General features: G+C 45.9%; 1 protein-coding gene across 3 annotated transcripts in view; it reads left to right on the forward strand.

Annotated features, from left to right (window-relative positions):
- Nucleotides 1-13,388, forward strand: part of arnt2 (aryl-hydrocarbon receptor nuclear translocator 2) — a 174,723-nt gene that overhangs the window by 38,337 nt on the left and 122,998 nt on the right. The window contains exons 3-4 of one of the 3 annotated variants that reach the window (XM_061276013.1): nucleotides 1,426-1,473; nucleotides 4,115-4,162. The exons of 1 other annotated variant lie outside the window; for it this stretch is intronic. In XM_061276013.1, the coding sequence (XP_061131997.1) occupies nucleotides 1,426-1,473; nucleotides 4,115-4,162 (96 nt within the window). The remainder of the gene's footprint in view (nucleotides 1-1,425; nucleotides 1,474-4,114; nucleotides 4,163-13,388) is intronic. One more of the 3 variants, XM_061276014.1, reaches the window with a different exon arrangement.

Consider the following 13,388-nt stretch of genomic DNA (forward strand, 5'->3'; position numbering starts at 1 on the left):
GTTATTTAAAATATAGTTTATATATCGTTGTATGGGCCTGTGGAATAATTTGAACTGCGGCGCGGCAGACGGCATTGTTGACAAAGGACGATCGATGGATTTAATGAATTGGAGTGACACAGATGGTTTTATAAACGTGTTATTTATGTAATATATTTTTTTAAATAACTGAATGTTACGTCTGTGTTTGTCACGTTAGCATACCGTATCGTTTAGCCTGTTGTTGCTCGTTCATGTCTGTTCTTGGTGTTGTCGAATAAATTGCCCTCCAAAATGCGACTTATGCTCCGTAGCGACTTATATATGTTTTTTTTCACATTTTTGGGCATTTTATGGCTGGTGCGACTTATACTCCGGAGCGACTTATAGTCCGAAAATTTCGGTAGTTATAAACACAGAAAACAAAAAAGCACATTTCCACACAATAACCTGACTGACCAACTGCTTTTCATTCTTTGATAATCAATGTTTTATACTTACATTTAATCTGTGAATAGGAGTACGTAAGGGTGGGAATCTTTTGGCCCCTCACAATTCAGTTACGATTACAATTACGATTCAGAAGCTCCGATTCAATTACAACACGATTATTGATGCAATTTTATGTATATTGATGCACATTTTCACAACACCAGTTTTTATTTTTTTTCACTATTATCACTTGCACTTTATTTGAAAAGTGGTGTCCTCTGTACTCTGAATAACCGAACTGCAAACCGAAAACTCAGAACGTTATCCAAATGCGCCGTTGAGTCGGTCAAGACGTGTTAGCCAAATTGTAAACATTTGTGTTCAGGGCAAGGGAACATGAGTAGGATTAAACGAAACAGTCCTAAAATGGGCCATTGTTGGAGTAATGTGTCATTAAATGTGTAATATGTAAATGATCAACAGCTCATTGTATATTTAGAAAGTAGTAAAAGGTATAACAAAAAATTAGAAATGATATAACAAAGACAATATTATATGTTTTTCGGAGTTTTTTCTGTTTGTTGAGAACATTTTTAAAAATCCTGGTAAAATGTCTGGAATGTTCCTAAAAGGTTATGATAAAGGTTGGCATCTGTACCTGATACTCCCCCACCCCTTTTGTGTTGAATGTTTTTTTTTTCTTATGACCTGCATTAACTGCGTGAACACACTGGTCCACTTTTGTGACTACTATATCTACTACCAAAGAGAATCTTTGTGTCACCGTGATTTCAATATACCGTCGCTTGTTTTTATGGATGAGGTCGTCAGTTAAAAAGGTTTGGCAGGTTCAACATTATACACGAGTTTCTCCATTTGCATCAACCAAAACAAAAAGTTCTCTTTTTCTTCAAACTGATCTTTGAGACGTTTACAGCAAATATTGGCCCCATGAGTGCTATGCTCTCCAAGTCTTAAAACTGGTAATGCGACTTTCCTGTGGTTCTTTCTCAGAATGGACTTTGATGACGAGGACGGAGAGGGACCTAGCAAATTTTCAAGGTCAGAAAAATTAATGCATTAGACATTGTTACAACATTGGTTACGCTTCAAGTTTTAGCTATAGCTTCAGGATAATATCAATGTTGTACTTTAAATGATCAAAAAAACAATTAAAATGTAAATGAGAAGACTTGCTGATTACCTATGCTTACCATTTAATTATTTGTCTAATCATTTCATAAATCATTGTAAGTATTTGCATTCATTAAAAGCACAATGCACATCTTTTAATTTTTTGGTATTTATTTCAGCTATCCTGCTGTGTTTTAATTGTCTCAACTTGTTTTCCTTTCACCGCTTTCTATTTGCCACCTCTAAATCCATAGGTTGTAAGTGTATTATTCATTAGCAGAAATCTCCACAGTGCTTTCTTGTAAGATGAATGATGGCAGTGTATAGAACAAGCTGCTCTCTGGTGATCACAAGAGGAACTGCACTCTTAGTGTTTTCCAATTACATGTGTGAAAACTGGCTGCTTAAAGTGTGAAAGTTTGTCAGACCCGCTTTAAGTATGTCAGTGACATATAGTAACTACAGACTAAAAGAAAGGGAGGAGGAGATGTTTTGTGGTAAGGTTATCTTTGTTATGGTGACACACCAACTTGCAGCAGCTTCTCGTTCACTAACAGTAGATAATTATAGATCACATTTTATTTGCGTGCTTATTTGTGTGTACACTTGTTGTAATTACAGTTCTTTTGACATTTCCCTCTAAATTAACAATTAATTATTTCCTAAAACCAATCGCTAATTTAAAAATGTCATACATAAGTAGAGAATGTCAATATGACATGACTGACAAATGTGACAGGTATACAGTGTTTTGAATAGTTTTTTATTTTAAAATCCAAGCAATTTCAGGGTTCATTCAGAGGAAGCACTCTTGAGTTGTTTTCTAACCAAGAAGTAACTGCTGCCTTAATCTGAAAATTGTTGGTAGATTGTGATCCAAATTACCCACAATGATTTGAGTCAAATACACAAACAAGTTACGACTTTGAAAAAATAGTTGTGCTGTGAGAAACTACCGTTTTTTTCCGTGTATAGTGCGCAAAATTTTACTAATTTATTGTCCTAAAATCTGGGGTGCGCATTATACATGGGTACAAAAAAAAAAAAAAAAAAATTTTTTTCTTTTAATTTTTTTTTTTTTTTTTTTTAAGTCCCAATGATCGTCACACACGCAGGGAGGCAATGGGTCCCATTTTTATAGTCTTTGGTATGGTCTTAACTAGGCTGGATGTAATTTTTTTTGTTGGCGTTGATTTCTCCGACTGCCCGTAAACGCACCACCGCGCTTCGTGCGCGCACGGGACAGCAAACGAGCAGGTGATCGAGCAAGCGTCTGATACGAGAGCATTGCGGTCGCATGGAGCGTGTTTGAAGTGAACAGCAGAGAAGAAAGGCAAAGTGTTGTGAAATAAAATGCACAGAACGGATGCGCAAGACACGTCAGCTATATAAAGAGCGAGAGTTGTTTTCTTCCTATTAGTTTCAATTCACAGTTTAATTAGCAGTTTCAATCAGCAAATAACAAAATGTGTATTACAGGTAATATTTTATTTCACAATACTTTGCCTTGTTCCTTTGGTCTCTGCTGTTCATCCTAAAACACAAAGGCGCTCTTTAAGCAATGCGACAGTGAGCGCCCGGCGCGCTGCGGTTGCGCGACCGCACCAAATTAAGCTCCCTGCGCAGTGCGCACTGAGGTCCACTTAAATTTTAGAAAGTACATCAGGACTTTAAAAATATCTTCTAAATTTCAGCGACGGCTCTGTCACACTAATCGACCAGCCCGGTGCAGTTGGGCGGTCGGCGGCGCGCTACGGTTGAGCGTTCTCTCGCACGCTTTCTCTCTCGCTCTCTCTCGCTCTCGCACACACGCAAACCGGATATCATACGGAGGCCGCCATTACAGATGCGCAGAACGGATGAGCAAGACACGTCAGCTATATAAAGAGCGAGAGTTCAGTTCTCTACCTAAATCCGTATTACAGGTAATATTTTATTTCACAACACTTTGCCTTGTTCCTTTCTTCTCTGCTGTTCACTTCAAACACGCTCCATGCGCACGGAGCGCGGTGGTGCGTTTAAGGGCAGTCGGAGAAATCAACGCCAACAAAAAAAATTACATCCAGCCTAGTTAAGACCATACCAAAGACTATAAAAATGGGACCCATTGCCTCCCTGCGTGTGTGACGATCATTGGGACTTAAAAAAAAAAAAAAAAAAAAAAAAAAATTTTTTTTTTAAAAAAAATTCATAAAAATTGGGTGCGTATTATACATGGGTACAAGCTTTTTTCCAGCATCAGCATGCCATTTTTAGGGGTGCGTACTATACATGGGGGCGCACTATACACGGAAAAAAACGGTAATTATATATTTGTGTTATCACTTAAATTAGCCTATCATTCATTACAAAAAAGATCTTTTTCATTCCACAAGCCATTAGCATTTTTTTTAACATAGCAACTTTGCCTTGCACCATGCTATTTTCATTTGTTTTCTCTCATGCTCTAAAACATCTGTAACACGTAACATGTTATTTGTCAAGACTTTGGTGTTTGTATTTATGTGTTGTCTTTCTATGTATTTACAATTGATTGAATGCATTTTTGTTTCTGTTTTTTTCTTTGTAGGTATGATGATGATCAGATACCTGGTGAGGATAAGGAAAAATATGCCAGGTAGGCCTAGCCATCTGGAGATAAAGTGGATATACTGAAGTTCAAACCTGCCCTGGCCTCAAGTGAAATAACAACAAGTCAGGATGGGATTTATGCCTATTTTGAAAATTTTAAACCTAGTAAAAGATTATCTTCGTACCGACAGTACATCTGAGCTTGGTATTGGTGTACAGCGTTCTTCTTCACGGCCTTTCGGTTTCGCAGATTTTTTTGTGGGTGCCAGTGTATCATGCTTTTATAACTAATTTATATATTTTAAAAAGTCGGAATTAGGGCTCCTCAATTATTCGAATTTTAATCATGATTACGATTTTCTCGATGATCTCAAAATTCGATTAATCGATTATTTGGTGTTTCCATTCTGAGATTTGTATGCGCAACTCAATCGTGACGCCCTCGCGTGTGTGGAGAGTGGAGATCCAAGCCATATTCAACAAGCATTATACCTGAACGCATTCAATGAACCAAAGTTTATTTTGGCTTTTTTGAACGAATGAGCAATGAGTGGTTTTGAATGGAAGTTGACTTTTGTTCAAGTATGCCAGGCAAAATGACAGACGTACCATTCGATGATAACTCAGGTCGTGCGACAAGCATCAATATGTGCGTTGTTTCGTGCTAATTTGTCCATGCACAAGTCAAAGGAAACACGTTGCTACAGAAATAGGACATAGCCAATAATCATGTGAGAAAAAGATGTTTTGAAAGGCGAGCGTCTCATGGATATGCAACCTTTTTATCACAAGTTTCATTATTTCATCTACTGGTACAAATGAAATTTCCAATATGACTATTGTTATAAATAGGCCTGTCATGATAATTACCGTAAATTTCAGACTATAAGTCGCATTTTTTTTCATTGTTTGGGTGGGGGGGCGATTTATACTGAGGAGCGACTTATACGTGAATTTATTTTCAAAAAAAAAAAAAAAAAAGTGAAACCGCCTTAAACGAACCGCGATGTAGCAAGGGATTACTGTAATTTTAATTTTAAGTGACGTCAGCGGCGCGGCGCGGCGGTTGTTTACAAAAAGGACAAAGATGATCACGGGATGACGAAGGGCCCCCCACGTACAACCGGCATCATTAGCGTCTTTGTTTGTAAGTGACACGGAGGACGAAGAGTTTGAAGGATTTAATGATTTGGAGTGACACAGAAGGTTTGAAAAACTATTATGGCTTTTACGCACGCGCGGTCCTACTTTACGGAGCTCTTTTTAACCTCCGTGGATGGAAGTCTGGGGCCGGCGCTCAGCCGGGTGGCTGTCTGGGGAAGGTGGATGGGGCTCGGACATGGCTTTTCCGCACGCCCGGTCCTACTCTACGGAGCTCTCTTTCACCTCCGTGGGTTGAAGTCGGGGGCCGGTGCTCGGCCGGGTGGCTGACCGGGGACGGTGGATGGGGCTCGGACATGGCTTTTACGCACGCCCGGTCCTATTCTATGGAGCTCTTTTCCACCTTCATGGCTGGAAGTGCCACCTCCGGTGATGAAAGTCCACGCCGCCACACACCTGGAAGTCCACACCGGTGCTTGGGTCCTTGTACTTTGTTAACGCTACAATATATTTATATACTAGATCTGTGGAATAACGACGAGGCTGACGTCAGAGCGCACACGCGGCGTTATTGACAAAGGACGAGGAATTTGATCAATGGATTTAATGATTTAGAGTGACACAGATGGTTTTATAATATTGCTTATATAATAGTTATTTGATATCTAATTTATATATCGTTATATTGGCCTGTGGAATATTTTGAAGCGCAACCGCCGTCAGCGGCGCGCACCCGTTGTTGACAAAGGACAATCGATGGATTTAATGAATTGGAGAGACACAGATGGTTTTATAAATGTGTTATTTATGTACCGTATTTTCCGGCCTATAAGGCGCACCGGACTATAAGGCGCACCTTCAATGAATGGCCCATTTTAAAACTTTATCCTTATATAAGGCGCACCGGACTATAAGGCGCACCATTAATGCATCATGTCAGATTTTTAATCCAAATCAGATCATTCTCCATTTTATCTTTTTTATTTCAACTTCAGACGGAACAATTACTTTATAATCATAAAATAATGATCCATAGTCTTTTTGAGTCATGATTCATAGTCTTCAGCGGGCCACTTATGATTGATTTCATGACACAATACTTCGGGCCAGTTTGAATTTAGGAATTTGGTCCATATATAAGGCGCACCGGACTATAAGGCGCACTGTTGGTTTTTGAGAAAATTTTAGGTTTTTAGGTGCGCCTTATCAAAGTCAAAGTCAAAGTCAGCTTTATTGTCAATCTCTCCACATGTCACAACACACAAAGAGACCGAAATTACGTTTTTCTCTATCCCACGGTGACGAGACACATAACACGATAAACATACAAGTACGCGACACAATATAAAAACAAGAAGGCAGAAATTCAAACAATCAATAGTAAGAGTGATGAATAAATAATAAATAAACAGACAACACAATAAATAAGAGGAGCAAAACGGAGCCAGCAAGCATAGCGCAAAAGTAAAAAACATCATAAACAAAAAGGCACAAACAATAAATAATAAGAGTAATAATAAATAATAAATAAACAGATAACACAACAAATAAGAGCCAGTGTGCATACAGACAGTACAGACAGTAAAAGTACAAGACGCTACGCAGAACGGGGGAGCGAGTTCAGGATCCTAACAGCCTGGAGTATGAAGCTGTTTGAGAGTCTGGTGGTGCGGGAGCGCAGGCGTCTGTACCTCTACCCAGAGGGCAGAAGCTCGAACAAAGAGTGAGCGGGGTGACTCGCATCACTCACAATCGTGGTCGCCTTGCGGGTGAGATGGGAGGTGTAAATGTCCTTCAAGGAGGGGAGCGAAGCACCAACAATCTTACCAGCCGTGTTCACTATGCGCTGCAGGGCCTTCAAGTTGTAGTCAGTGCAGCCGCCACCCCAAACAGCAATACAGCTGGAGAGGACGCTCTCAATGGTGCCGCGGTAAAATGCAGTCATGACGGCCGGAGGAGCGCTCGCTCGCCTGAGTTTCCGCAGGAAGTACAGGCGGCGCTGGGCTTTCTTTGCCAGTGATGCGGTGTTGGTGGACCAGGAGAGATCCTCACTGATGTGCACCCCCAGGAACTTGGCGCTGCTCACTCTCTCCACCACAGCACCGTCAAAGGTCAGCGGCAGGTGTTGGGTGTGACCCTTCCGGAAGTCCACAACAATCTCCTTGGTCTTGTCGACGTTCAGCAGGAGGTTGTTGTCCCTGCACCACGTGGTCAGAAGGTCAACCTCCAGCCTGTATTGAGTCTCGTCTCCCTTGGTGATGAGACCCACCAGAGTCGTGTCGTCAGCAAACTTCACGATACGGTTGTCGCTGTAGGTTGCAGTGCAGTCATGCGTCAGGAGGGTAAAGAGCAGCGGACTGAGCACGCAGCCTCGGGGGGCCCCCGTGCTCAGCGTGATGCTGGCGGAGATTTTGTCGCCAACACGTACTACCTGTGGCCTCTGACAGAGGAAGTCCAGTAGCCAGTTGCAGAGGTAGGTACTGAGGCCCAGCGCGTCAAGTTTGCTGATGAGGCGTTGTGGCACAATGGTGTTGAAGGCAGAACTGAAGTCCACAAATAGCAATCTCACATACGAGTCCCTCCTCTCCAGGTGGGCGAGGGCCGAGTGGAGGGCAGAGCAGATGGCATCCTCAGAAGACCGTTTGGCTCGGTACGCAAACTGGAAGGGGTCAATGGTGGGGGGGAGAACGGATCGGATGTGCTCCATGACAAGCCGCTCAAAGCACTTCATGATGATGGGCGTGAGTGCCACGGGGCGGTAGTCATTGAAGCAGGACGGAGCGGGTTTCTTCGGCACAGGTACGATGGTGGCAGCTTCGAAACACGACGGGACGATGGCCTGCTGCAGGGAAGTGTGAAGACATCCGTCAGCTCACCAGCGCAGTCCTTCAGCGCCCGACCCGGGATGTTGTCAGGGCCCGCCGCCTTACGGATGTTGATAGCGGCAAGCGCCCTCCTCACGCTGTCGGCGGAGAGGCACAGGGGCAGCTCGTGTGAAGGGGGAGTGGCCTTTAGCGGGCAAGTGCTGTTCTGAGCGTCGAAGCGAGCAAAGAAGCGGTTGAGGTCATTGAGCAGACGGACGTCGCCTTCACAGCTCTGCGGCGCGGGCTTGTAATCCGTGATGGTCTGAATGCCTTGCCAAAGGCTCCGTGCGTCCCTGCTGTCCTTGAAGTGGGCGGTAATTTTGCACGAGAACGCCCTCTTTGCTTCTTTGATGCCCCGGGACAGGTCGGCCCTCGCAGTCCTCAAGCCAGCCTCATCCCCTGCTTTGTCCCTGGCCCTCAGCAGCCTGAAGACAGCCCCTGTCAGCCATGGCTTCCGGTTAGCCCGAGCGACGATGGAGTTTGAGAGAGTCACATCATCAATGCACTTCCTGATGTAGGAGGAAACAGAGTCAGTATACTCCTCGATGTCTGTCCGATCGTCGCAAGTGGCAGCCCTCCTAAACATGTCCCAGTCAGTAGAGCCAAAGCAGTCACGCAGTGCATCAGAGGCACCCTCAGGCCACACCCGTACCTGCTTGCGAACCGGCCTGGACGCTCTCACCATTTGTCTGTATGCGGGCAAAAGCATAACAGTGATATGGTCAGAAAGTCCAAGATGGGGGAGGGGGGCGGCTTTGAAAGCTCCTTTATGCGAAGAGTAGACCCGGTCCAGGAAGCCGTCGCCACGCGTAGGAAAATTAACATGCTGGTGAAGCCTCGGAAAAACAGACTTCAGGTTAGCATGATTAAAATCCCCAGCGAAGATGGTGAAACCGTCTCTTGTTCACTGACAGCCTGGTACAGTTCACTAAGAGCCGTGATCCTGTCGCCTTCGATGTTGGAAGGCGGGATGTAAACCGCGACTAGCAGAATCGCGGTAAATTCCCTTGGCAGGTAAAAAGGACGGCACTTAATGATCACGAACTCCGCCAGTGGCGAGCAGTGCTTGCATACCACCACAGAGTCCCGGCACCATTCGTCACGGATGTAGACGCATATTCCACCTCCACGAGATTTCCCCCCTTGTACAATGGCCCGGTCCGCCCGATAGCACGCTAGCCGCTCCAGGTGTACGGCAGAGTCCGGAATGTTGACAGTCAACCAAGTCTCAGTGAACACGAGCACACAGCAGTCCCGCACTGTCCGGTTTGTAGATTGCAGCAGGCGAATGTAATCCATTTTGTTGTCCAGCGATCGAACATTCGCCAGAAGAATGGAAGGCACGGCCGGGCGAGCAGGGCTGGCCGCCAGCCTGGCCCGGACGCCCCCGCGTTTGCCCCTCTCCAGCCTCCTCGCACACCGCTTTCGACGCTTCCCAACCGGGGGAGGAATAGCAGACGAGCCCGGCGACGCTTCAGGACGTAGCAGTCCGAGCTCCTTTGATGTTCCCGCATCAAAGTCCAGAACTCGACAAAACTCGCTTTTGCCGATGTCAAGCAGAACCTGCCTGCCGTACTTGTAGCACGACTCAGTACGACGAGACGAACAAAAAAAAGGGCGGAAAATACGGTAATAGTTTTTTGAATGACTCTGAATGTTACGTCAGGCCCGTTCTCAGCTCTGTGTTTGTGTTTATCTCACGTTAGCATACCTATTGTTTAGCCTGTTGTTGCTCGTTCATGTCTGTTCTTGGTGTTGGATTTTGTCGAATACATTTCCCCCAAATTTGCGATTTAAACTCCGGAGCGACTTTATTTTTCACTTTAGTGTGCATTTTATGGCTAATGTGATGTATATTCCGAGAAACTTTTAGTCCGAAAATAATCGAATAAATTTCCCCCAAAATGCGATTTATACTCCGGAGCGATTTATATACTGTATTTTCCGCCCTAAAAGGCGCACCTAATAACCTAAATTTGTATCAAAAGTCAACAGTGCGCCTTATAGTCCGGTGCGCCTTATATATGGATCAAGTGATGAATTTGTTGATCCATACTGGTTGTAGACAGTGCTCTGCCAAAATGTTTTAGTACGTTTTAGTACGACTAGTAAATTACAAGGTCGCATCGCTTCCCAGCATTACGGTAACTGCAGTCAGGGGGCTGTCACCGAATAGCTGTTGTACCCGCGAGGCTATTTCATTTCAAAATAGGCTTTAGTCAGTTCTGATCATTTTATAGGAGCTCGTTTGAGAGACGCGATTGTTTACACTTTGCTGAGGCTCATGGGAGATTGCGAGCTGAGGGTCATTGGTTTTTGCGGATGGCTAATGCTATAACGATAGCTGCTATACCCGCGAGGCTATTTCATGTCAAAAGAGGCTGCTCTGTTCATGTTTCGAGTAAATCTACGGCTCGATATGGAAGGCAAACATAGGTAAGTAGTACCAATGCGTTAGATCGAACTTTAGTCAGTTCCGATCATTTTATAGGAGCTCGTTTGAGAGACGCGATTGTTTACAGCTCGTTGGTTATTGGCTAGTGCAGTGCTTCTCAAATAGGGCGCGGTGCTATTCCTGGGGGGGCGCGTGTGACCCTGGGGAACAGGCTTTTTTTTGGGCAGTACTAGAATAAAGTGTAATTGCGCGTTTACTACAGCAGGGGGCAGTGGCGCTCTCATTGTTACTTCTGTCACGTTTGCGACAGTGCAACATTTTACGACTTACAAGACAAGTTAGGAAAGTCACGGTGGGGAGGGGGGGCGCGAATAGTTTTCTTCTTGCTAGGGGGGGGCGTAACAGAAAATAATTGAGAAGCACTGGGCTAGTGGGTGCATACCGCAACCCTAGTCAACCTCAGTTTGTTGCAGTAAAGCTTCTATTTTATGCGCCTTATAGTCCGGTGTGCCTTATATATGGACAAAGTTTTAAAATGGGCCGTTCATTGAACGTGCGCCTTATACCCCGGTGCGCCTAATAGGGCGGAAAATACGGTATGTTTTTTTTTCACGTTATTGTGCATTTTATGGCTAATGCGACCTATATTCCGGAGCGACTTTTAGTCCGAAAATTACGGTACTTTTGACTTTTTTTGACTCGATAAATGGTCCTTTCCATGCATGTGATTACATACACGTATATAGCTATTCACTTCCTGACCATTTAAACGTAAAATATTTACCTTTTTACCTATTACATTTAAATAACCCAATCAGCAATGCTCCTTTTATGACTTTACACTTTTACACTCACTATAGCTGTCAGGAACAAATGATTTAATTAATACCATGATATGTGTAACGGATCATGCTGGGTGACCACGTGCAGCACGAACTTTATTTGAATGAGAGGAAAGGGGAAGTGGAAGGCTGGAATGCTGGCAGAGCAGGTGCAGCAAAGAAGTAGCGTCGCAGCAGCAGATGACAGACGACAGATGGCGACAGGGTCGCGGCTCTTAGTGAACTGTACCAGGCTGTCAGTGAACAAGAGACAGCGCACCCTGACGGTTTCACCATCTTCGCTGGGGATTTTAATCATGCTAACCTGAAGTCTGTTTTTCCGAGGCTTCACCAGCATGTTAATTTTCCTACGCGTGGCGACAGCTTCCTGGACCGGGTCTACTCTTCGCATAAAGGAGCTTTCAAAGCCGCCCCCCTCCCCCATCTTGGACTTTCTGACCATATCACTGTTATGCTTTTGCCCGCATACAGACAAATGGTGAGAGCGTCCAGGCCGGTTCGCAAGCAGGTAAGGGTGTGGCCTGAGGGTGCCTCTGATGCACTGCGTGACTGCTTTGGCTGTACTGACTGGAACATGTTTAGGAGGGCTGCCACTTGCGACGATCGGACAGACATTGAGGAGTATACTGACTCTGTTTCCTCCTACATCAGGAAGTGTATTGATGATGTGACTCTCTCAAAATCCATCGTCACTCGGGCTAATCGGAAGCCATGGCTGACAGGGGCTGTCTTCAGGCTGCTGAGGGCCAGGGACAAAGCCTTTAGAGCAGGGGATGAGGCTGGCTTGAGGACTGCGAGGGCCGACCTGTCCCGGGGCATCAAAGAAGCAAAGAGGGCGTTCTCGTGCAAAATTACCGCCCACTTCAAGGACAGCAGGGACGCACGGAGCCTTTGGCAGGGCATTCAGACCATCACGGATTACAAGCCCGCGCCGCAGAGCTGTGAAGGCGACGTCCGTCTGCTCAATGACCTCAACCGCTTCTTTGCTCGCTTCGACGCTCAGAACGGCACTTGCCCGCTGAAGGCCACTCCCCCTTCACACGAGCTGCCCCTGTGCCTCTCCGCCGACAGCGTGAGGAGGGCGCTTGCCGCCATCAACATCCGTAAGGCGGCGGGCCCTGACAACATCCCGGGTCGGGCGCTGAAGGACTGCGCTGGTGAGCTGACGGATGTCTTCACGGACATCTTTAACACTTCCCTGCAGCAGGCCATCGTCCCGTCGTGTTTCAAAGCTGCCACCATCGTACCTGTGCCGAAGAAACCCGCTCCGTCCTGCTTCAATGACTACCGCCCCGTGGCACTTACGCCCATCATCATGAAGTGCTTTGAGCGGCTTGTCATGGAGCACATCCGATCCGTTCTCCCGCCCACCATTGACCCCTTCCAGTTTGCGTACCGAGCCAAGCGGTCTTCGGAGGATGCCATCTGCTCTGCCCTCCACTCGGCCCTCACCCACCTGGAGAGGAGGGACTCGTATGTGAGATTGCTGTTTGTGGACTTCAGTTCTGCTTTCAACACCATTGTGCCACAACGCCTCATCAGCAAACTTGACGCGCTGGGCCTCAGTACCTACCTCTGCAACTGGCTACTGGACTTCCTCTGTCAGAGGCCACAGGTAGTACGTGTTGGCGACAAAATCTCCGCCAGCATCGCGCTGAGCACGGGGGCCCCCCAAGGCTGCGTGCTCAGTCCGCTGCTCTTCACCCTCCTGACGCATGACTGCACTGCAACCTACAGCGACAACCGTATCGTGAAGTTTGCTGACGACACGACTCTGGTGGGTCTCATCACCAAGGGAGACGAGACTCAATACAGGCTGGAGGTTGACCTTCTGACCACGTGGTGCAGGGACAACAACCTCCTGCTGAACGTCGACAAGACCAAGGAGATTGTTGTGGACTTCCGGAAGGGTCACACCCAACACCTGCCGCTGACCATCGACGGTGCTGTGGTGGAGCGAGTGAGCAGCGCCAAGTTCCTGGGGGTGCACATCAGTGAGGATCTCTCCTGGTCCACCAACACCGCATCACTGGCAAAGAAAGCCCAGCGCCGCCTGTACTTCCTGCGGAA

Source organism: Syngnathus typhle, linkage group LG4, assembly GCF_033458585.1.
Source record: "Syngnathus typhle isolate RoL2023-S1 ecotype Sweden linkage group LG4, RoL_Styp_1.0, whole genome shotgun sequence".
Lineage (NCBI taxonomy): Eukaryota > Metazoa > Chordata > Actinopteri > Syngnathiformes > Syngnathidae > Syngnathus > Syngnathus typhle.